The 24,088-nt window shown below is 36.3% G+C and overlaps 1 protein-coding gene across 1 annotated transcript; it reads right to left on the bottom strand.

Moving 5' to 3' along the window:
- Positions 1 to 648: 648 nt before the first annotated feature.
- On the bottom strand, positions 649 to 23,048 carry LOC101742125 (PAS domain-containing serine/threonine-protein kinase). The gene is made up of 22 exons (XM_038011150.2): positions 22,890 to 23,048; positions 22,551 to 22,653; positions 22,362 to 22,450; positions 21,859 to 22,013; positions 21,210 to 21,355; positions 20,458 to 20,631; positions 19,786 to 19,905; positions 19,016 to 19,199; positions 18,322 to 18,443; positions 17,583 to 17,811; positions 16,394 to 17,122; positions 15,698 to 15,865; positions 14,488 to 14,633; positions 13,999 to 14,110; positions 13,306 to 13,481; positions 12,710 to 12,850; positions 11,692 to 11,891; positions 10,769 to 10,902; positions 10,192 to 10,329; positions 9,654 to 9,746; positions 8,577 to 8,728; positions 649 to 8,067 (listed from the first exon to the last, which is right to left on the bottom strand). Exons 1-22 carry the CDS (start codon positions 22,919 to 22,921, stop codon positions 7,915 to 7,917), a joined length of 3,696 nt encoding a protein of 1,231 aa, XP_037867078.1. The 5' UTR covers positions 22,922 to 23,048; the 3' UTR covers positions 649 to 7,914.
- Positions 23,049 to 24,088: the final 1,040 nt, after the last annotated feature.

The following is a 24,088-nucleotide window of genomic DNA, read 5'->3' as shown; positions in this document are numbered from 1 at the left end:
AATTTTGTATGAATAATTCGGATTTGTGTCAGAGTCGATAATAACTTGAGTGCTAAAAAGCCTCCCGATTGTGCTAGTTTATCCATGTGTGCCGGTAACTACTCAACGCCATGTCGGTCGTGTGCTCGTTCACCGATCTCTGTGATAAAAAAAACTTTAGGTTTACAACAAAATCACAGCATATTATGTTTAAGACCAAATACATGTAAGTACTTGTTATTATCACATCAAACGATCTAATCAAGCTCTCCAGATAAATCGTTAAGTTCTTAATTTTGATAAGAAGAGAAGTGGAGCAAAAGTCGGTTAGCCCTTTGTCTGTTAAATAAGCACCTAGCAAAATTTTATTGTTTCTGCATTTTTCTACTTGGTTTTTAATCAACCCACATTTTGGGATCTAGTCTAAGTATAAAGCGTGAAGCAATAGCGTAATCGAATCAAGTGATACAACGCTGTCGGTGTGTATAGCCCAGCGGCATGTACCAATATTGGCAGGAAATAATTACGGTTACATTTGGCTTCCACCAGTTTCCACATAGGAGCCTGTCGTAATCCAAACATTGTTATATCGCAAAACTTTAAAATAGAAAATAAGTATTTGAATATTAGTCGAACATAATTTCTAAGGATATTAATAAAAAAAACATGTTTACATGAATATCGTTTATTATCTATAAATTGTTTGTTCTACACAGGCAAAGTAACTCATCGCGGCGTTGTCCGTTTTAAGGCACTGGTCGAGTAACAGACTCGCCGGACAAAACGGTTACGCAAAGAATGTTTCCTTTCACCTATCACGGACGGGTTCTTCATTAAGCAAACAACAAAACTTTTTATAATTTAAAAGATATTGATGACTGTTTAGTCTTTAGACAATCTTAAGGATAGTAAGTTTACTGTGTGCTTAGTGCGAGTTTTTTAATGTTCTCAATAGCGTAGAGGTTAAATCAAATTTGTATGCAGTTGGAACAGCGTCCTTAGCGACAAACATAGGCAAACGTTCCAACTCCATACAGTGTTAGTTTTTTTTTTAATTGCTTAGATGGGTTAACGAGCTCACAGCCCACCTGGTGTTAAGTGGTTTCTGGAGCCCATAGACATCTACAACGTAAATGCGCCACCTACCTTGAGATGTAAGGTCTCAGTATAGTTACAACGGCTACCCCACCCTTCAAACCGAAACGCATTACTGCTTCACGGCAGGAATAGGCGGGGTGGTGGTACCTACCCGTGCGGACTTACAAGACGTCCTACCACCAGTAAAGTTTTAACGCTATGGAGAACGTTAAAAAACTCGCATTAAGCACACTGAAGACAAATAATTTTACAATGCATGTTTACGTTCCTAACTGTTGTCTAAGAACAGCGTTCACGGTATTTTTTCTACTATGTTCGTGCGCTAGCTGTGTGCTTAGTGTGAGTTTTTTAATTTTAACATTTTCAATAGCGTAAAAGTTAGCCCAATTTTGTATGCAGTTAGAACAGCGCCCCTAGCGGCATACGTAGGCAAACGATCCCATTCCATACTACCAACTTTTACGCTATCGAGAACGTTAAAAAACTCGCATTAAGCACACTGAGCTCGGCGTATTTACACGAAACGTGAACGTTTAGGTTTCAATTTACAAGAGAATGTCGCCTTTAGAATCTTGCTCCAAATTCAGTCTTTTTAAAACGCGAAGTATTTTGCATAAACATATTATTAGGAATGGAGCTCTACTCCCGTAACAAGTGGTGTGGTCATAAAAACGAAGTCGAACGAAAGTTAGTTGCTTGCACCCAAGAATCCACAGAAATTCGGTGTTCGAAAAAAAAAAATTTTCAGCACGAATTACCCTCCCCAATAGAAGGAGTTATTATAGGAGATAGTCTAGAGTACCTATGAATTTGAGGCAGATGCGTGACGTTAATGTGGTTTCACTTGTACAGTACGATACGACAGAGCACGGTCGTCGTGGTATGTGAAAGATCACAAGAGTGCTTAGTGCGAGTTGTGTCAGAATTAAAAAACATTCAAATATCTAGCATTGTGGTTAAAAAGTATTAAGTTAGGTCATCTGGTCCCATTATTGACACCAGATGGCGCTATTTTGAAGTAATCGATGCGAATAAACAGAAATACTCGCCCTAAGGATAATGATAAATCGTAAATTATAATATTATTTCACACACATTAACAAAACCGATTGTGTTGTGGCAGGTTGCATGTGAAATGTCATTAAAACGTCGGTTCTTGTCAATGGGTTAGAGCCGCGAAGTGTGATTCGTGCTTAGCATCTTAGTCGACATCACCGAAATGGAACATTGAATGGTAAATCGCATTACTTTCTAATATTTTATGCGAATTCTAAGACAACATTGGAAACGTGTGCTATGGAAATCGTTATTTTTAAATTAAAATTACGAAATGGTGATATAAATTTAAGTGAAGAAACTTTTTGACACAAATTTTAATAAATTAGCTTTAATTCTACAAAAATATAATTTCTATATTACATTGAATATGATTATAATCAATACTGATCTACACAGGAATGATAAATACAACATTAAGTGCAATATAATTATTATTTATGTGAACAAAAAAATTGTTTCGATAAAGAAGAGTGTATATTTTACTAATTTGAATCAAAATAGATATGTATTTTAAAACAATGATAGTTACAATGCAGTCTAATGTAAGGAATGTTTTTGGAACGAAGTTCCTTATCGCGCGTCGTGGAAGGGGGCTAGACGGAAAAAATTCTTACGAAAAGTTGTCACGACACTTTTTAGATCCGTCATTCTGACCAATCAACGTGTAGCATAGACCTATATAGTAGGGACACGACATATTGTTCTATACGTACAATTGCTTATATAAATAGCACCCATTTTGAAGGCACATACATAAACATATATCTATCTCGTTCTTACTCAGCACTTTAACTCGCAGGAAAACAATATAACAGTATTTCAGTGCGTACATAAAATTAAACATGAATATACGTAAATATCTCCGTCTCCGTCTAATGAGGCCGAAAATCCGCCATGTTTAGCGCGCCAAATGTCATTGTCACGTCAGTTCGGCCGTCTGTTTTGGGTTGTACATTATTTATTGACTTTGATATCGATTTAATATGATTGATTATATAAAATTTCATAATTTATCATGCTTAAAACATACAAAAATAATAATTAAAACGTATTTTATAGGATCTCAAGAAAGTCGATACCCTAAAACTATTATCTATATGTATTTAAATTCATTATGGAGCCCTCATCCGAAAAATCTATTTTTCGGTCGGAATCTATTGATCATGACACTAATCATAAATACCACTTTAAAATATGTCATCAAAACATATTTAGACATTCTGTTTAGATATTTCGGGAAAAAGGCTACCGGCAAAATCTCTTCGGAACTATTTAAATAAAATAGTTTTATTCCGCAGTGAGTAAAACACTATTGTAAATTTGTTAAATATTTAATAATTAAGTGATTTTAGAGAGGAAGTCACAAGGAATGACGTTTGTAATTAATGAATAAATGTTCTGTAGGTGTTTTTTTTCACACGGTCCCTTGATAAGTTTAAAATTTGAATCACTCTCAAGAGAAAGTGATTCAAATGGTGCGGCGCACCTTCCTTGGGGTGCGCTGCGGTAGTATGTTACGGACTTTAGAGTCAGCAAAACAATTAAAATAGATTGTAATAGTCTAAGAAAAACACGTACTCAAAATACGATAACACTTAGCATGCTAGAAATGGGCTGATGGCTTGAACTACGCCATATCTTTATGTTTTGCGACAAACGACAACTTTATAAAATCAGTGTAGCAACTTTAAAAATCATCATATCGTTTACTTGGCAAATTCGAAGGACGAACTTGTCTTAGGTTTCACCCATCTAAATCATATCATATTTGCACATAACAATATACCTACTTACTTCCCATTAAAGTATAAATTCTACAAATAAATAATACTCAACAATATTTAAAATAAAATGAGCCCAGAACGTTTATCGATAAAACCTGATAACATTGAAATCTTTTGTACAGCACTAAAGCCGCCATGTTTTGTGGCCAGATGACGTCACACTGGCACGAAATTTTGGTCGACGTTTCATTTCCATAGGTTTCCTACTTCATTGACGTGTAGGCGCTTATCGCGTGACATTGCTCGTATCTGATTCGTCCGCGTAATGAGTACAGTTTCTCGAGATAGCGTTTCAACAATAGTAATTTAGTTCATAGTATTGTTTTTTTTTTCTTCATAATGCCGTAATTTATTATTATAACTTAAAAAAAAAATTACAATTCCTTCACTAATTAATCGAAAGGAACTTCTTTCCATTCGGGTGTCCCTTGACACCTCTGAAGTTTTTTTTTTCAATTATCATAATAAAGCTTTGTCTATCCTATGTGAATTGTCGATGTGCCTTAAAATATTTTAATACTTAAATTCATAAGATCTCATCTCAGGACGCATACGTTATATTGTTTTCCTTCGATATTAGCCAGTTCTAAATATAATAAAAATCAAAACTAATTTTATGGTTTAATATCTCGCGTTTTTTTTTATATGTTCGTGATCACGAAAACTGCAGTGGTCGAAACGTCAGAAACAACATTGACATTTAAAAAAAAAACGCGGGAATAAGCCGATAATTACATTTTATTAACATTAAAATTGTGAATCAGTAATTTTGAATGTTCGAGATGGGAGAGTTAGGAATGTCACCTCCGAACAGTTTGTCGAACAGTTTTATATCGAATATAATTAAACATAAAATGCGTTTTACAGCTACAAATAATTAGAGTAATCTCGGACAGGACCATAGCGGTTAGCCTAAGTATCAAAAACAATTATAATGATACGGTCACCCTAGAAGGCGAGGAGACATATTGCTATCTCACTCGCTCTTGCATTCGAATTTTGATTAAAAAACAAACATTTAATCATTGCAAAATAGCTTGCGGAAGACGGTATTTTACTCTAGTATTACTTGCAGTGTGTTTGAAAACCTTTAATTTCTATAAATTCCGCGTGCCTCTTCAATAATTGTGTCTAATGAGATCAACAGTTAAATGCATAGTACATTAAGGAACATTTGTTTACTTCCCGACATTAGAAGTATTTAATCTATTTTTTCAACAATTGCTAAGGTTTCGTGTATAGATTTCGTCCTTCGCTTGGGATCGCGACTTCTAGATTACTGTCTTTCAATTATTTAAAGAAATCGCACCATAAAAATTATCGCTGAGATATTCTTGATACATTTTTATAACAATTTTACACATACGGAAAAGTTAAATCTTTGATTTCCGATCATACTGCTTCTAATGTCGAGATTTATCATCTAGAAACGATTTTAGTAAAGACAAGAAGACTATTTTTATAAACAAAACGTATAATTACTTATATACTTAAATAAATTTGGTCTACATTTACCCCTTGCGCTAAGTGAACGACTTAGATTTCAATTTTAATTTTAATCTTATAATATTATCTAAATCCTTATATTGTATATAAATAATACTGCAGAAAAAGGTACTATTTCGAAATTTGACACAAAGATTCTAATCTATATTTACTAAAGCCTCATAGATCAAAAGACAAGAATATGTGCCTATTATACACTTTTAGAATAGATACTTATTTGTGTGTTTGTTTCGTCTCAGTTTAGAGACCACTTGAGCTAATTTTTGTAAACCGGATTTAATTCCGTTATCGTTATAAGAAATTTCCATAGTTTATGTTGGTTAATAATTCTATGTATAACATCCTTAATAACTGTCGATAGATTTTTTGGGCTTACCAGTAAGATATTTTAGTTTGCTTTAAATAAGAGTTAAAATTATATGTTCCATAGAAAAATTTTCAAATCCCTTTAAGGCATTTAGAACAAAATTGTAAACTAAATTTATGTTTCTCCTGAACAAGACAAAGTACTCTATTTAAAAAAAATATTGGTTGAGCTGAATGGAGAAACATTTCCATTATGTGTTATTTCAACTAACATCCAACACATGCGATTTTGGTAGATTCATCTTTCGTGAACGTGCGAAGGTAGCTGGCACTTTTTGAATTTGCGATACATCGCGCGTCATTTGATTTTAGATTCTATGAATTTACGACACGAATATTAATAAAGTACATGATTTTTAGTGTTGGGTGTAGAGTTTTTAGTTTTGGGTGTTTTCTATTATAAATTACCTAGAAAACTTAAATATAATCGTAAGTCGGTAAATAAAAGATAATTTTTTGCGCTATTTCCCTTTTTTTTTAACCTGTCGAAGGATGGTCGCTTTTTTTTTGGCAAAGACCCATGATACATTAAATTTAATTGTTTTTTTTAATATTTAAAAATACAAATAATTATTCATAAGACAATTACATGAGATATGATGAAGTAAACTTAACATACATACGTGTCTTTCCATCACATTATAAATATATTTTTGAAATCTATCTAGCAACTTTTAACTATGAATAAAATAAGAAAAAAACACTACTGCCATGTTGTTTTGTTACGTGGCGACAGAGACGGTAAACATTGTAACTGAAAATAACACAGACAGAGCGTGTTTTAAAAATATCATATTAAAATTAATGTTAAGCTAATTCTATAATTAAATGTCGAAATATATGATACACTAGCGACCGCCCTCGCTTCGCTTTGGAAACATTAAATTTTATTATTGATAGCTGAGTCCCGCGATGTTACCCGCGGTTATTGTCGTACCGCGGGGCGAAGCTAATCTAAAAAAAGTATAAAAGCATAAGTTACTCCTTATATTATTAGCTACCTATCAGTGAAAGTCTCGTCAAAATCGGTCCAGCCGTTCCAGAGATTAGGCGGAACAAACAGACAAAAATTGTACAAAATGGTATTTTTGTGTATGTACCGTATGTATATTCATATGCATGTATTAAATAGCGGTTATTTCAATATTACAAACAGACGCTCCAATTTTATTTATATGTATAGATTATGAAAACACTTCTGTCACTGCCTGTACATATTGAGAGTCGCTTCGACGTAAGTACACTTCCAATTTCTTTCTTCTGTTTTTATTAAGCCGCCCCATTATACTAAGATACATTATAACAAATTACTGATATGATTTTTTCATAGCTCTATATGTGCTAATTGATTGTCTGATTTATTATTAGTGATAGCACTGGCCATTGCGTCTGTTTTGTTCGTTTTTTGATACTTTCACATCATATTTTCTTGTGTGTATTAAAGTAAATTCCACTTATATATAGGAACTACATCAATGAAAGAAGTTTAATTAAAATATTTAGGTCTGTCTTAAAAGAGAATTGTTAGTTAGTGTATATAGTGTGCTAATGACAGATGCACACATTGTAGTACTTAAACAAGGACACATACGAGTGTATAATGGCGGCTATCGTTTCGCGTTTTTGTGGATTAGATAAAAATAGTGCGTTTTCCTAAAAAAAAGTGCTGACATTCGTTTGCTAACAGAGCATCGTATTTATATATTTTAGGTATTATTCGCAAATATAGTGAAATAATTTATTAATAGTCAAAGGGTCTCCTATGTAAATTTAGTAAGCAAACAGGTTCGTGTCATATTTGTGTTAACTTCGTAAGCCGTCATATAGTCATATCAAGTCATATAGTTTTGTATTCACGACATTTGACAGCCGTTGGCCGACAGCGAGTAAGGTAAAAAAACCTAGTTTTGATATTACTGGTCATAAAGACCTTCGGCGACGAAATTAATTTTTAGTACTTTAGAAACCTGTACACATTGGCAGTTGTTCGTCCCGCGTTTAGATCGGATTGTTTTAGTGTCGCAAATGAACTTGTTGACGTATATCTTTCGATTTGAATGTGACGCGCGCGTGTGCGTGCGTGCGTGTGTACGTGCGTGCGTGCGCATGTGCGTGTGCGTGTCTAGGAGAAGCTGTCCTGTTCGCACTCGTCCCAGCTGTCGCACTCGTACTGGTCGCAGTCGTAGTCGATGTCGCAGGCGGCGTGGCCGGTCGCGTCCGAGCTGATGTCCGTGAGCGCCGCGTCCGACACCGGCTTCGACGATATGTCTAGTATCTGGAAAAGGAAAATTGACACGGAATTTGGTTTAATTTTGAATGCTTGTTCTTCTTTTAAGTATACGATATACTCTATGATATACTTGAGTAGAAGGAGCACGAATAGAGTTGAAGTGAGTATAGCAAAATAGAGTACTAGAACTTTTTTCCCTACCTATGCTGATAGCGTTGAGAGGCTATAATATCAGCGTTACCCTAGCGTGTAAGTGAGCTCGCGGGTGTGCTGCTAACACTAGCCCTAGCAAGAGCAGTGCTTCGCAGAATCTACCACCGAATCGGAAACGCGACCCACTGAGAAGATTCGGCGAGAAACTCAGTGGACTGTGTCTATGGGTTAATTTACTCGCCGAGCATTTCGTCGCAAGCGACGGGTTCAGCGAGGACAGAGTAAGATTTGTGTGCGAGCTCCAAGCTGATGTCAAACGTCACAAAAGCAACATTCGCTATAGGAATTCAAGACGCACTTTGGGCAATTTTAATTTAAGTGATAATATGTTATGTACGTACGTCAGCTGAAGATCGCAGACTGTAGTTATCTGAGTGAGCGTCTCGGTCGGCAGTCGACAGAGCGTGCAGAGCCACGGAACTTCGCTTAGGTTCTTCTCGAGAAACGTTCTTTTCCTCTGAACGGACGGCCACTTCGGATGGGTTCGAACGTTCTACAATGACATTATTAAAACATAAATAATTATATGAAGGAGATTTATACTGATGGTAGGACCTCTTTTAAGTCCGTGCGGGTAGATACCACCACCCTGCCTATTTCTGCCGTGAAGCAGTAATGCGTTTCGGTTTGAAGGGCGGGGCAGCCCTTGTAACTATACTGAGACCTTAGAACTTACGTCTCAAGGTGGGTGGCGCATTTACGTTGTAGATGTCTATGGGCTCCAGTAACCACTTAACACCAGGTGGGCTGTGAGCTCGTCCACCCATCTCAGCAATACAAAATAAAAAGAGATTGGCAAAGAAGGCACATTGTTTATATAGTTCTGTTTTTATTTATATAGTTCATACTGTTTTACAGTAATAGTTCATCTTATATCAATACTTTTCAAATATGAAATAGGCTACAATTTATTTTTATTACTGCTCAGTCTGGTCGAGAATAATTACACAGTTCAGCGTAAAACTGAAGTTAAGTTTTTATAGCCTTAGCAAGAAATGATGTCAAAAATAAATGAAAAGAAATAACGTAATAGTAATTTAGTGTCAATGTAGTCTGTCTGTTTAAAGTGCATCTATAGTACATATGAGTCGACTATTATCAAAGCCGGCAATCTGACTTTTGGACAATGATTGGTAAATCAGAAAAACGAATTATTGACTTTGTATTCCATTGGCAGTCACAAAACTCTTCGGAACGACATCTTAGATAGATAACAGGTTAAGTATTAACCTTTATTTAATGCAGGTTTTGAACCGTATTCTTTGAAGGAGACGATTATATTCAAATCAATCTGTATTGACATACCAATAAAATTTTTTTGTCCAAATGCACAGATTGCCACCTTTGTTAATAGACGACTCATATTTAGTACACTATTATGTAATTATAAATAGGAATTCATGAATGGCAAAACCTACCTTTAGCCACGGGATCGACTTGGTCTACGGGTGATCCACTTCTTGGTGATAAGCTCCCGTTATAGTACATTTCAGGATTCGCTTCGTCACGATCTAAAAAAAAGCTTAATATTATCATGTCATCAATGAGAAAAGCGTAATAAGCATAGTTTTATGTATTTTTTTCGTCATAAAAAATCTGACTGTAACTTATTACAAGCTCGATAATGCGCCGCGTCTCTCTCTGTTGCCCGTTACCGGGGAATCCCTTACTCTTGTTTCAACACCCATGGGAAGATTCAGCCCACTGAGTTTCTCGCCGCTCTTCTCAGTGGGTCGCGTTTCCTATCCGGTGGTAGATTCTGTGAACACTCCGGCTTGAGCCCCGTGAGCTCACCCACACGTCAAGGAGAAGCTGAAATAGCCTCTCAAGGCTATCAGCAAAGGAAGGAAAAAAAAGGGAAGAGAGGTGCTGTTTTAAACCGACACCACTCAGCCAGAATGTTAAGTAAATGAGTTAAGTTAAAGCGTTCGTTTTAAAATTTACTATGAAAATTACCGCAGTCAATGATCTCGTGGAAGACGTAATTAGCAATGGCGACATGCTGTTTTATCCACGGGTGAGACATCAGCTGCGTTATTGTGCATCTGTTCGCGGGATCCTTGCACAGCATCCATCGGAGGAGCTGCTCTAAGTCTGTACACGATACATTAGAGTTAAGTGTGAATTTGTTTTATCTATATTATAGAAGTAGGTTTTATGTTGGTACTATTTCCCGAATCGAAGAACGTTAATTCTTATTAAATCAAAAGGAATTCGAAAAAAAAATTCTCGAAAGAAATTTCCCTCTAAAGAGAAGCGATTCTAGTATTTTGATAGAAGAGTTTTTTAGGCAGTATTACAACAGAGTTCAAACACACACAACATTGCTTTGCTAACCTAAGCTATGAAAGTTACTTTAAGAATTAATGAATTAAGAAATTTTATTTAACATGTTTAAAGAATTGTTAAAATTGTTCGTACTTAACTGATGTATGATATATAAAAAAAAAAAAACTGGTAATGTAACATGGGTGAGTGACAGTAATGTTTATAGAAAATGTGATACTTTATATTGTATGTGTTGTAAACGTACCTTCTGATACCAAGTGCGGAAAGGTGAGCGGCCCTTGGATAGTGTCTTCGATGTCAGAGAACGGATCAACGAAAAACGTTAGAACGTACAACGTTATGCCCATTGACCACATCTCTAGTTCCGGACCGGCGTACCTGAAAAGTACATTTTGTTTTACTAAAGCATCGTTCATCAAAGCATTTTTGGGCATCGGTTACTCAAATACTTTTGCTTTCATGTATTCTATCAATTGGTGGCAAATTAAAAAAAATACAGTTAGCACTATTTTATCGAAGTCCGACATGGCAACTCACGCTAATAAAATAGGACTTTTTGTCGGGAACGCGAGGAGTGAAGTTGTGTGATTTGTTTTATTTTGTCTATTTAGTGTTTCTTCAGGTTTAAATGTGTGATAACGGTGGCTTATTAACTGTTTAGTATACGTGAAACTGCACAAATGCGGGAAATTGAAACAAAGCCGCTGAACGTAGCTTCTCGCCATCCTCCAAAAAGTCTACTGAAAAAGTCTCAGTAAATGACCACCATTTTACTAAGATTATATTTCATCCTATATCATCTCATCTCATTTCATTTAGTTTTTATTTAACTTCATTTTATTTCATAATATCATTTTTCATATAAAAAAGTTTTCATTAAAATTGAAATAAGACTTGACCCAAAGGTCTTAGTTACCAGGTCATAAAATTCCTTAAAAAAAGCTAACTAAATATATATGTAGGAAAAAACAAGTTCGTTTATTCAATACTTTATCGTCTAACTTGGCGGCAGTTTAATCCTTCAGTTTAACAACATATAAAAATATTTAACAAACAACCATATAACCGTAACTTCGAGTTAATGTTTCAAGACGGACGGCCTCGATATATATTTACAGTGTTCACAAATATTTTAATGCTAGTTTTTATTGTTTCATAATTACTTACTTATTTCCCGCCAACACTTCAGGACTGCAGTATTCAGTGGTTCCGTAGAAAGTAGAGAAGAGAGAATCCTTGCTCATAAAAGTTGCTGAACCGAAATCGATTAACTTCACGTGAAACTTGTTATCGATTATAATGTTCTCGTCTTTTATGTCTCGGTGCAGAATGTTCAGCGAGTGGAGGTACTCGACCGCCTGTCCGACCTGGAATACAAATTGTTTATTTCATTTAATAATGAAACCACATACGTGCTATTAAGATCGTCTTTTAATTGACAGGACACTGGCCTGGTCTCTAGTTAGGAGTTGAATCTTGTCCAAAACTTGATTCGATAAAAAGTGATTCAAGTATCAAGTCGTTTCGGTTTTCAACTTGTGGTCGAGGGTACACCAGCATAGGCACGTACCACCAACCTGCCCCTTTCTGTTTGTAATCATGCGTTCCGATTCAGAGGGTGGGGCCGCAAGCCGTTTAACAATAGAATAGAGGCTTCGAGTTCATTTCTTATGACACGTCACGTTAATGTTGCCACCGACCTTAAAACCGAACATTCAATTGTATGATTACTAAGTAAGCACATAACCATTTGCTTTCATTAATTTTTTTTCCTACCTAAGCTGATAGCCTTGAGAGGCTATGTCAGCGTAACTGGGTGAGTAGGTGAGCTCACGGGGCTCAAACCTGACGTTGTTGCTAACACAAACTCTAGTAAGAGCAGTGCTTCTCAGAATCTACCACCGGATCGGAAACGTGACCCACTGAGAAGATTCGACGAGAAACTCAGTGGGTTGTGTATGTGTTAGTTTACTCGCAGAGCTCTTCTTCGGAAGCGACGGGTTCGACGAGAACGATGACCGATGCTTGAGGTACCTAAAAGCAGCGTTAGTGGATCGGGGGATCCGAGATGACGTGTTTTGGGCGACGTCCACTGTTTACCATTCGGTCCGCAGGATCGGGAATGTTACTTTCATGATAGTGTATTTGTTATATGGTTATTATTAAATCTAGCATTAAACTATACCTGTCTAAATATGTAGCTCAACAAGGGTTCATCCATTCTCGGACGTCGTTCTATGAACTCGAACAAATCCATGCCGGCACCGTGTTTCTCCATGACCATTTGGAAATATTTCTCGTTTTCATATACGTCCACTAAACTAACCTGTACCGGAGAATTAACGTATATCAGTGATTCTCATTATGGCAGTTCCAAACTTAAAAGATACGTCCAAAATTTATAATTAACAAAAAGAGTGTGTGTGTGTGTGTGTGTGCAAGTCACACATGGTAGAAGTGAAACTTATAAATAAGATATAGATATACTGACTATCCCATTACACAGGAGCATGCATATGGACAATGTTTAGTAGACGATAGTGGGGATGCAACAAAGAGGAGACCGAGAACGTCTAATGTGTTCTATCTCATTCTCTCGCCGGCAGAATCCTACACATTTATGTGTTTGTGTCTCTATGGACTTATTTTTTCGTTTCATCGAGTTTGAAGTCACAACGATTCTAAAGAAGTTTCACTTTAAAAACAGTGCATTTAGTACGTTCTGAATGTTTGTAATTTTGTCTCGGGGACATCTAACAAATCACTATAACGTGAACTTACAATATTAGGGTGCTTCAATGTGAGCAAGAGACTTAGCTCCAATGGTACTTTCTTCCCGTCCGGCCCGTCGACCAGGAACAGTGGACCGATCTTCTCTTTCAGTATAAACTTGGTCACGGTCAGCAAACGATCGGAACGACGATACGCCATCTTTACGCAGCCGTAGGCGCCTTTACCTGAAAATGAAATTATCGATAATATCCATTACTGAACTGCAATTTATAAAGTAATGATTAGGTGTTATAATGATTTAACGTTTTATGATTTCATTTATTGTGTTCCCATATCTATATTATATATCATATATTTCATACTAATCATTTCGGACAGTATTATTCATATACAAATCGAGTTTTAGTAGAATGTGTTTTAAGAAGCATGATCGTTCTTTAAACTCACTAGTTAATCAACGATTCAGATTCATTTCCTAATGATTCTAAATGCCTGGGGAAACAAAAGGCCCGATTTCTATTGTAATCTGTATCAGCATATAAAGTTTAATTACATAAAATAACTATCATAAAATGTTATTTAAATTTGTATTCAAACAAAAAATCTGACAGTTTGTGAAATTATTCAATCAGTTGATAACTTGAGCTTGACCAGATATTTAAAAACTACCCTTGTATGATATTGTTATATTGCTCTATAGTTGTGGTATAATGTTGATTTATAATAGTATTTAGAGCTCACCAATCTGTTTCAAAGTAACATAATGTTTGCTGTATTCTCCTGCAACTTGTTCGTCTCCACCCTGGCTCACCAAGGACATGGACTGTGGTCTGCTGCCAGCCGATTTGTTGCCCTTTAAAATAATATTCAAAGATTTAATTTTTTTGCTACAATAGTAATTAAAATCATAAATAAAAATAATAGTGATTATATGTGTAAACTTTATATGGTTATCATGATATAATGTATGTGACGATATATTATGTGTATTAAAATTTGTATATATATATATATATATGTATACCGTGTATATGTTTGTATATGTATGAAATATTATTATCAGTTTGGTTATTTTCACATTAAGTACCACACCTACCACAGGATTCTCTACACCACCCTAGGTTGACTGGTAGAGAATGCCTCAGGCATTAAGTCCGCCATTTTACTTCTGTGCATGAAGCTAAATAAATAAATAAATAAAATCTTTCTTTTACATGTAATTTAACTAACAAGTACGAGCGAGTTGTCGGCCGTGGACGTGAGGCTGGAGGCGACCGTGTTGTGTCGCGGCGCGTCCTCCAGCTGCACGCCGAGCCACACGCAGCGCACGCTCCGCCCGCCCGCCAACTGCATGCTCGACACCGTGTACACCACGTCTGGAATCAAACGAAAAGGAATCGTCTAATTTTAAATTTCATTCAATACTAGTGAGCACGTTTTTTTCAAAATAAGTTGCGTGTCAATTTTGTGTTACATTTTTTTTCCTACCTAAGCCGACAGCCTTGAGAGGCTATTTCAGCTTAACTTCAACTAGTACGTGAGCTCACGGGGCCTGACGACGTTGTTAACACGAACCCTAGCTTCGCAGAGTCTACCACCGGATCGGAAACGCAGCCCACTGAGAAGATCCGGCGAGAAACTCAGCGGGCTGTGTCTGAGGGTTAATTTATTTGCCGAGCCCTTCGTCGCAAGCGACTGGTTCGACGAGAACGATGACCGGTGCTTGAGGTATCTAAAAGCACCGTTAATATATTGGGAGGATCCGAAATCACGTGTTTGGGGCGACGTCGACTGCTTTCCATTTTGTCCGCAGGATCGGGAATGCAGTTACCGACGGGCATGATTCTCGTGTCGTGCCGCTTTGTCGAAGTGACTGTTACGTCGATAATACTGTTACGACTGTAAGAGTTACGCCATCTATCGCCGAATAGCACAAAACGAACATCGAAGGTTCTAGTAAAACCAAGAAATATAACGCCATCTATTGTGAAATAACAGAGACACACATCGAAGACACTCGAGTTGCCCAGAATGTTCTCAATAAGTCTAGGGATGTCGTATCGACTATAAAAGCATTGCAGAGATGGCATGAAAGCAGTTAGTAATCGGAACTACTCGAAGCGAAACGGGTAACGGATCACCTGAAGCGAAGCGAAAGAAATGAATTACAAAGTGGAAAGTGTTGTTCTATGAGTGTTCCAAGTACAGTTTTAATTTGTAATATTTGCGTCATAATACTATGCTAGAAGCCATTTCTGTAGTTAAAAAAATAATCATTAATATATTTTAGGCCTTTACATAGTTCAGTGTGCCTAGTGCGAGTTTTTAAACTTCTCGATCGAGTAAAAGTTAACTCGAGTTTGTATAGAGTTGGAACAGCGCCCCTAGCGGCAAAAGTACACGGATTACCGCCTACCGCCATTATAAAGCGGGTACTTACTGAGTTCGGTCCCGTCTCGGTGCATGACGACGCCCCTGTAGGTGCCGTCGCGGTGCCGACAGTCGGCGGCGCACGTGTCGGCGGGCCGGTCGCGCGTGTTCTGCGGCGTCGACGTCACGTGCGCGCGCAGCAAACGTTTGGGGACGCACGGAGTCACGGGAACCTCCTCTGAAACGTAATTATGGTGAGCCGTACGTGAGCCGTATTGTTGGCACCGCACCCACTTGACGCAAGACTTGTAAGTACGGTTGGTTTCAGATGAACAAAAAATAAGCTTACGAGACTTGTGTAACACCCAATTTAGAGTGTTAACTACTATTTTTAAGCATGCATCAGCATAGATAAACTTATGAGTCTTGATGTCACCTGATTTAGTGTTAAGTAATATTTATAAAAGAAAAGAATATTCTTATAGAAGGGAAAAGACCCGCCGGCCGGCCGCCAAATCGTTAGTCAGATCAGGCCACTACGCTCTCTCTGTTGCGACCGCCCTGAGAAAAGCCGAAAACCGAAGGAAATGGAAGTTGATTGTACAAAGTGTCATGAAGGGCTTTCAAGGACACGACCTTCAGCAATGAAGTATGCGACGAAGAAGAAGAATATTTATAAGCATGCATCAGCATGTTAGTGGAAATTATTTTACAGTTTACCCCATGGGATGATTGTTATTTAAGCAATTGGTAAATAATCACTCACCGTCAAATCTTTTCCCCGGTGCTGACTCGGTCTGTGTCTCCAAATCGTTGTCGTTGCTCAAACTGTCGACGCTATCGTTTCCGTTGTGTTTTGGTAGATCCTCGATTTCACATCCCGGGGGCGGCATCTCATTTATCGGAGTGAGAAAATCTGCACTCGTTTCATTCGAATCACAATAATCCAGGGAGAGACTGCTCTTATCGTCCCGAACTTGTCCGGGCAAGGTGGCTTTTAGAGATCTGTATTTACTGGAATCAAACGACAGTCGCAAGGAAGGATCGCTAAGTCGGACTCGAGGCGTCCCTCCAGTAGGCGTCACTTCGGAGTGCTGAGATGTGTAATATACGGATTCCGATTTATCACAAGGTTTTGTTGCCAGCGGTTTAACAGGGTTTCCCTGTTCCGATCTCAATATGTTCTCGGATCTTGATTTCGAAATACTACTCGAGCAGAAGTTGTCGTCGTCAATAGATATACCCGACATCGCTGACGTCACGTCCGGCAGCGCGGACACGTCGTTCCGCTGTTCCGTAGTGCTGATACTGGACACCATGTCCTGGGTGGGCGTCGGAGTGTGAGTGATCATGCTGATCGACTTGTCAAGGCATAATGCGCTGGATGATTTCTCTCGAGTTGTCGAAAGTAAGGATTGCTGGACGTTAAGAGACATACAAGCTGACTTCTGGCTGCCGTTGAACGCGCCGCACGAATCGTCGTCCGTGTCCGATGCTGGAATAAACAAATTAGTGGTTTATTTGAATTATGAATTCGGGTACTATAAAGTGACAGTGATTAATCTAAACACAAGTAAGAGTATTTAATCGATGCTATACCTTTACAACTGACGCGTACAACACAAAAATCGATGGCTTCAAAACATACTAGTCGTACTCGCCTGCTCCGCTGATCATTTAAAATTAACATTATTATTTATTGTCATTATCCTTAGGGAGTCCAACACTCATAAACATTAGCCTATCCATTAAGTACATGTGTTTTCTACATGGATACCAAGTTTCAAGTCAATCGGATGCATGGTTCGGTAGTTATAAGTATAGTAAGTAGATACCTATATAAGTTGACGCGGAACATGATCATCACCTGCCTGCATGCTAGCTTAGCAAATTGTCATTGTTTTCTGTTATTGATATAACACCGAAGTACGGTAGTATAATACCAAAGTACTTACCAGAAGGATTATCTTCGTTATTAACAGGAGACAGAGTCATATTGCGAGCTCTGTCGGGCAATTTTACTATATCAGATTCGCGGCAGAAGAACTGTATGACGTCATCGATGTGATGACCGATCACTTCTGAATGCGGCTTTCCGAACGTCAACATGGCAAAGTGGTGATTGCAAGCGGTTATAATTCCAGCCTCGTCGACGACTAGAAGGCCGCTAACATTGTATGTCACCTGGGAAAAAGGTAAGATTAAGAAAGGTAGATGATCTAACACCCAACACATAGATTGCCTTTCAGATCTTCAGATAGAAAACAGAAGCTTCAATAGTAAAATGGCTGTAGGTATACATTGGAAGGCGTAATGCATTGTTTTAGGGCAAGCCAACAATAGTAACTAATAGTACGGATTTTAACATGCTCCTTCAGTACCGGTATTTAAGTTATAGTCAAGGGAATCAGGATTTAAGTAGGGATAAATAATGAGGCATATTACAAAAGATGGACGAGAGATAAGTAAGAGTAGTAAGTTGCGAGAGCCGTTGCATATTCGCTTCATAACAGTCGAACAGATTATAAATTATCTTAATTCAGAGCCTCTAAGCAGTGACAGGGATCTTATTTTGAAGTGTTATCGTAAGTGGCAACCATGAACAACTTACAAGTATTCGATGGATTGTCCATACAACAGTAATGAAAACAAATCGGACATTTCGTATCTGTGCTGTGAAGAATTATTGCTTACCCTAAGGTTAATTTCGAGTATGGATCGTTGAGATTTTATAGCTGACCAATGTGCACCATCCGAATTATCGGGTTTCGTTATCCATAAACAAACTGGAAAACAGCCACCTTCAAGTGTTCTCCCTGAAAATATTAACAGTAGAGTTTTATAGTACAAATCAACAACAGTATTGTTGGTACAATATATTATTAATTTTAATTATAATAAATAGTTTTGGTGAATTAGTTTTAATTATTTACAAAAAAAGAGACCAGAGGTTCTTATAATACGCAGTTTTGTTATTAACACAAAATATATAATCCATTCCCATTTGAGCTTTCACTACTTTCACTACTTTTGCAATGTTTGTCCTTAATAGTTATTTTCCAACATTGATTTTCTTCAGATTCCTATCTTTAGTATTGCATTGCAAGTCATGTTGTAAGGCCAGAGTTGGTACTGTTGTTTTTCCTATAGCTTGGCTAGTAGCTAGTCTTGGAGAAATTAAATTTCTTCATATCATTTGTGAGAACATATTAGGCATGTATTCCTTTAAAAATTTGTACCTGCCTTCGAGACTTGAACTCCGACACAGTTTCATTGCTCAGGTACCAGTAAAACAGGTGTCTTTATCTTTTATGCCATGAGTTTCAGAGACTTAAACTAAAATCAGGATAACTACAGTCGGATGGATATTCCCTTTGTCTTCACGTACCAGTAACTTTCTGCTTGGCCATACTTTTGGATATAGGTGTGTCTACAGCTGGCAGCCTTATTGAAGGTATGAGTGAAGTGATGGGTAGACCAACCAATTTATCACAGGATTCAGCTCCGAACAGAGCAGGTGCGTCAACACCTTCACATGACAATATGACTGCAGTTTCTGCATCTATGGTTAGCTGGAAAGAAATGTTTTAAATGATGGAATAATGAGAAAAGAAATGTAATTGAATTATATTTTTGCACGAAGATTTTAATTCTATTTAAGGCAAGTATTTGTGATGATATCTATCAGCAAAAACCACCTGAATATTCTACTTATTTTTGGCGCACGGTCATCCGTTCCGGTTTAAAGGTGGGGCAGCTGTTTTACAATACATGTGTAACTTCCTCATGTCTTTAAGTATGTGGAGGCATTCTCACTTTTTGTCTATGATATCTGGTAACTCGTTTAGAACAGATTGGGAGTGGGTATTTTCGAAATGCATAAATTATTTACTTTAATGGAGGATAAATTAAAGTAAATTAACTGTAGTTAAAACCGGAATGAGGGACAATTGATATTCTTGAGGTGTTGTCAAAGGTTGTTTTCGAAGCCTCGGTAAGTATTAACTAAAAATTATAAATACAAGTTTACTCAGCAAAAGCAGTATTATCTATATGGTGTTGTTTTACTTATACTTATGATATTATGGGGTTCAGTACATTTTTTTTACTACAATGAAGTGAATTGTTCTATATTATTATTTATTAATGAACACATACCAAAACATTTTTGCAGTTGACTGGTTCTGCAACTACTAAACAAGGGCCGTCGCTGTCCAGTTGTCTAATCCATAATGATACCTGAACAGTTCCACCTTCTTTTGTTTGCAGCTCTACTACCTAAAATGTATTAAGTTTGAATGAATTCCAAATTTAACTTGAGGCAATGGTTTGTGAAAACAATAGATTGGATATTGCAGAGGTTGTCTTACAAAACTGTACAACAATCTTACAAAATTGTCTTGTGAGTCCGCACGGGCAGGAGGCACCACCACCTTGCCTATTTCTGTTGTGAAGCAGTAATGCGTTTCGGTTTGAAGGGTGAGGCAGCTGTTGTACTATACTAAGACCTTGGAACTCATATCTCAAGGCGAATGGCGGTATTTACGCTGTAGATGTCTATGGGCTCCAGTAACCACTTAACACCATGTGGGTCTTGAGCTCGTCCACCCATCTAAAGCAATAAAAAAGGTTGCGTCAACCAATAAGATAATAAAAAACAATTACATTTGTGTCTTGGTCTTAAAAATAATATTTAATATCAAAAAACGCAAAGTTCAACATTAAGATTGTTACGAATGTAGTTAATTTATTGTATATATTTTAAAATGCACAAAAGAGAATTGGAAAGATTAGAAATTATTATGATTGAGAAGGGTGTTATAGTAATACCTTTCCACTGAGTAAAATCACAGTGCCATCTTCTGAAGTATCCCCATCCTCAGGACCTTGAAGGTTAAAAGATTTTCTATTCCTTTTCCTCAAGATATCAGAGAACCGCAATCCACACAGTTCACCGGAGGAATACCCGAGTAACGAACAGGCCTTGTTATTTACAATCAGAATCTAAAAGTATGATTTTAGTGAATTTCATGGAAGTTACTGTATGCTAAGGATAAGACGTATTGTCATTTTGACTATGCCGGTGTTTGAACCCTACAAGCAGATACTATTGTTTCTAATTAAATATATCTTAAGCAACAGGTGAATGAACTTGTGGTCCATCTTTATGTTTAATGAAGTACTTAAGAAAATTTAACTCCATAGTTTACATATGTTCATGAATGATTGATGATGAAGGAATACCATCATGTAATAAAAATAAAAGCTGCCAAAATTATATGTGTTATTACTTGTGGTAATGAGTGTTGTGAGCCTGTATTGGTAGGTACCACTACCCTGCCTACTTATCCTGAGAACTAATCGTTTTCCAGTTTGAAGACTAGGATAGTGGTAATATAGTGTAATATGTACATATAATGTAATATTATGTTAGTTGGTAACCACTTAATTTGAGAGTGGCCATAAGGTTGTCTACTCAACTAGAGCAACATAGATTCTCAATGATATGAAAGAAATACATTACATTTAATGTAAGTTTAATTTTAATGTACATTTAATGAACAGTTGTAATTTAAACTTACTTTTGACGAATTGGTTTCGATTGTGAACACAGCTTTGTTCAAGTTGATAGGCTGCTGCAAACGATCAGTTTGTGATTGAGCTGGAGATCCAGGTATATCACCAGACACTAGCGATGAATTGAAACGTAGACCATTTGGCCCATCCACTATAAGTTAAATTGAGATTTAAATTACAGATAAACAATGGGAAAGTCCATAGCCTAGACGCTTTAAGCTGATAATGAAACCAATAAACTTTATAATGTCTATCGATTTCATGAATCAACATCACATAAATAAAAGTTACCATTCACTTGATGAAAGTTGTCCCTTTATCTTTCAACAGATAATTTTTTTTATACAAGTGATTTATAAACCGTGAAAATGTTGTTACAATACGTTGTTACATTTGAAGTATAGGGTACCTTGAAGAGTAGGACCAGCATTTACTACTACATCATTGTGACTTGGAAATCATATCTAAGACTGATAGTAGTCACATGTTAGCATTAATATAATGATATCTGTGTTCGTGTTCTTTATTACTTAATAGCAGGGGATAACTAGCTCATTACTGATGTGTAAAAAATAGCAAAGTTTATGCTTAATTTAAATTATATTTATTAAAAAGTGAAAAATTATTTGAAATATTAAAACAGTTAAAACATACCTCGAACAATATCAACAGCTGACTTTAGTTTGGTTGGTGTTTCCAGTTCCATTGTGATAGGTTTTATTTTGCGCTTCAATCGTGGGAAGCTCTGGTTCCCTTCAAAGGAGTAATTGCTGAGTACATGCTGAACTCTAGGTTGCAGTTTAACTGTTCTGAAATAGTATTATTTAACTTTTACTACAACATCTGGATGTAGAATGTGTTGAATGAACTGATGGTGGTAGGGCATATCATGAGCCTAGTTTCTGACATAGTCGTTGGATGTACTTTTTGAATGGTATGGCAATGGTTAAACTATTCAGACTTTGACCTCATACCAATTAGCAATTAGCACACACAGTTTGATAATTTTAGGCTGCAGTAATTGATCCTAAATGGTTAGAATACTGCAGGTAACAGGTGGAGAGAAAGCTTACTTGCCCATTAGAAAATATGTATCACAGATATTGGACTAAATGTTTGTTTTATAGTTACATTCTTCAGTAAAATTCTTCACATACCTGCATATGTAATCAGTTTCAAGATACTGATGTGGGGAATGCAAATTTGGACTATCATGTCTCAATCTATGAAAGGTATATTTTGATTTCTGTAATTAAATTCAAATGATATGGTTACTACTGTCTGTTTCAAATAAAAAATACCTAATAATAACATAGCATTCTTAATAAGGATCTTTCTTAACTCACAGGTTTTGGTGTCAAATTTAGATGTTCAGGAGAATAAACATCAACAAATCTTCCCAATCTAGGTTTTACAGGTGTCAAGATGGAAGAATCCGTTAAATTACTCCTGAAAAAGTGCTACACTAAGAAAAGTGTTTGAATACTTTTGTTACTTACTGCGGCGCAGACTTAGATTACAAAAAAAACATCAAACAATATTAGATGCGCTGCTGTAAAAATGTTAAAAGTAAGCTTAATGATTTATTTACACCTTTCAAACATATTTTGGATGAAAAATCAATAAATTATAGCGCGCAAGTTCAAAAAACAGTTTGTACTTTTTGAAGTTTTATTTCGACGTACCTGTTTAGATTCAGCATTTGTGACCTATCCATTTTGATAGTTTAAGAATATTAAAAAAAAAATCAATCTAGTTTTATCTCAAAATAATTCTTTCAAAATTTACCGTTGTTCGACAATAATTTAAACTGATGATTTAAAATGACATGACATTATTGACATTTGATGAAAGAAACATTCGTTCTAAAGGTTTATTTACCAAGGTCCACAGACTATATATTACTTAACTGGCAAAAATGATCAGCTGTTTGATGTTGTTTAGCATCAGACTGCTAGCTGTATTTTCGGTACAGATTTTTTTAGCAATGGTCGACAGTCCATAAGTTTATATAATAATACTAGCTGACCCGGCAAACGTTGTGTTGCCTTAAATTAGATTTCTAGGGAAATTCTACTGTAGAAAAAAAAAACCTCATTTAACCATATAATACCTCATTATAAACAAAAAAAAAATATCCAAAAAATTTAAATAAAAAATTAATGTTTGGGATGGACAACCCTTTTCACTTAGGGGTATGAAAAACAGATAGTAGCCGATTATCAGACCTACTGAACATACTATTAATACACAAATAAAACCAACAAAACATGGCTGAAAAATGTATAGTATTGTATAGCTCTCAAATATATTAAGTGTATAATCTATGATGTATAGTAAGTTAGACAGGAGACCGGCTTCGTCCTCATCCCTACTACGTGATGTTTGCTGGATGAGTGGTAACACCTGGTGGGGATAGCAGATCGATTGATAGTTGATCAGTAGTCGACCGGCGAGGGCGGGAGATCAAATTCAATTTAAAAAAATCATAATTAAAGGAACTTGAAATTATAAACTCTGAATAAGAATTTATTCTACTACAATTATAATATTTGATTGCCATCTTGCAACCTTATTGCGGATATGTGCATAGAATAAAAAAAATATTAATCGGGATGGAAAAATAGGGGTTGATCGTGTAAGAGTGAAAGTTGAGAGTAATATGATTTTTTTTATTTTAAGTCATGACAAAACAAAATAAAAAACTTGCCAAAAAAGTTAAAGTTTATAATTAACAAATAAAAAATAGGGGTTGATCATAGAGGGATGAAAATTTGAGAGTAATATCAGATTTTTTATTTTAATTCATGACAAAATAAAAATAAAAATGAAAATCTTGCCAAATAAATTAAAGTTTATAATTAACAAATAAAAAATAGGGGTT

The sequence above is a fragment of the Bombyx mori genome, chromosome 5 (genome assembly GCF_030269925.1).
Source record: "Bombyx mori chromosome 5, ASM3026992v2".
Classification (NCBI taxonomy): Eukaryota; Metazoa; Arthropoda; class Insecta; order Lepidoptera; family Bombycidae; genus Bombyx; species Bombyx mori.
This window is presented reverse-complemented; position numbering and strand designations above follow the sequence as displayed.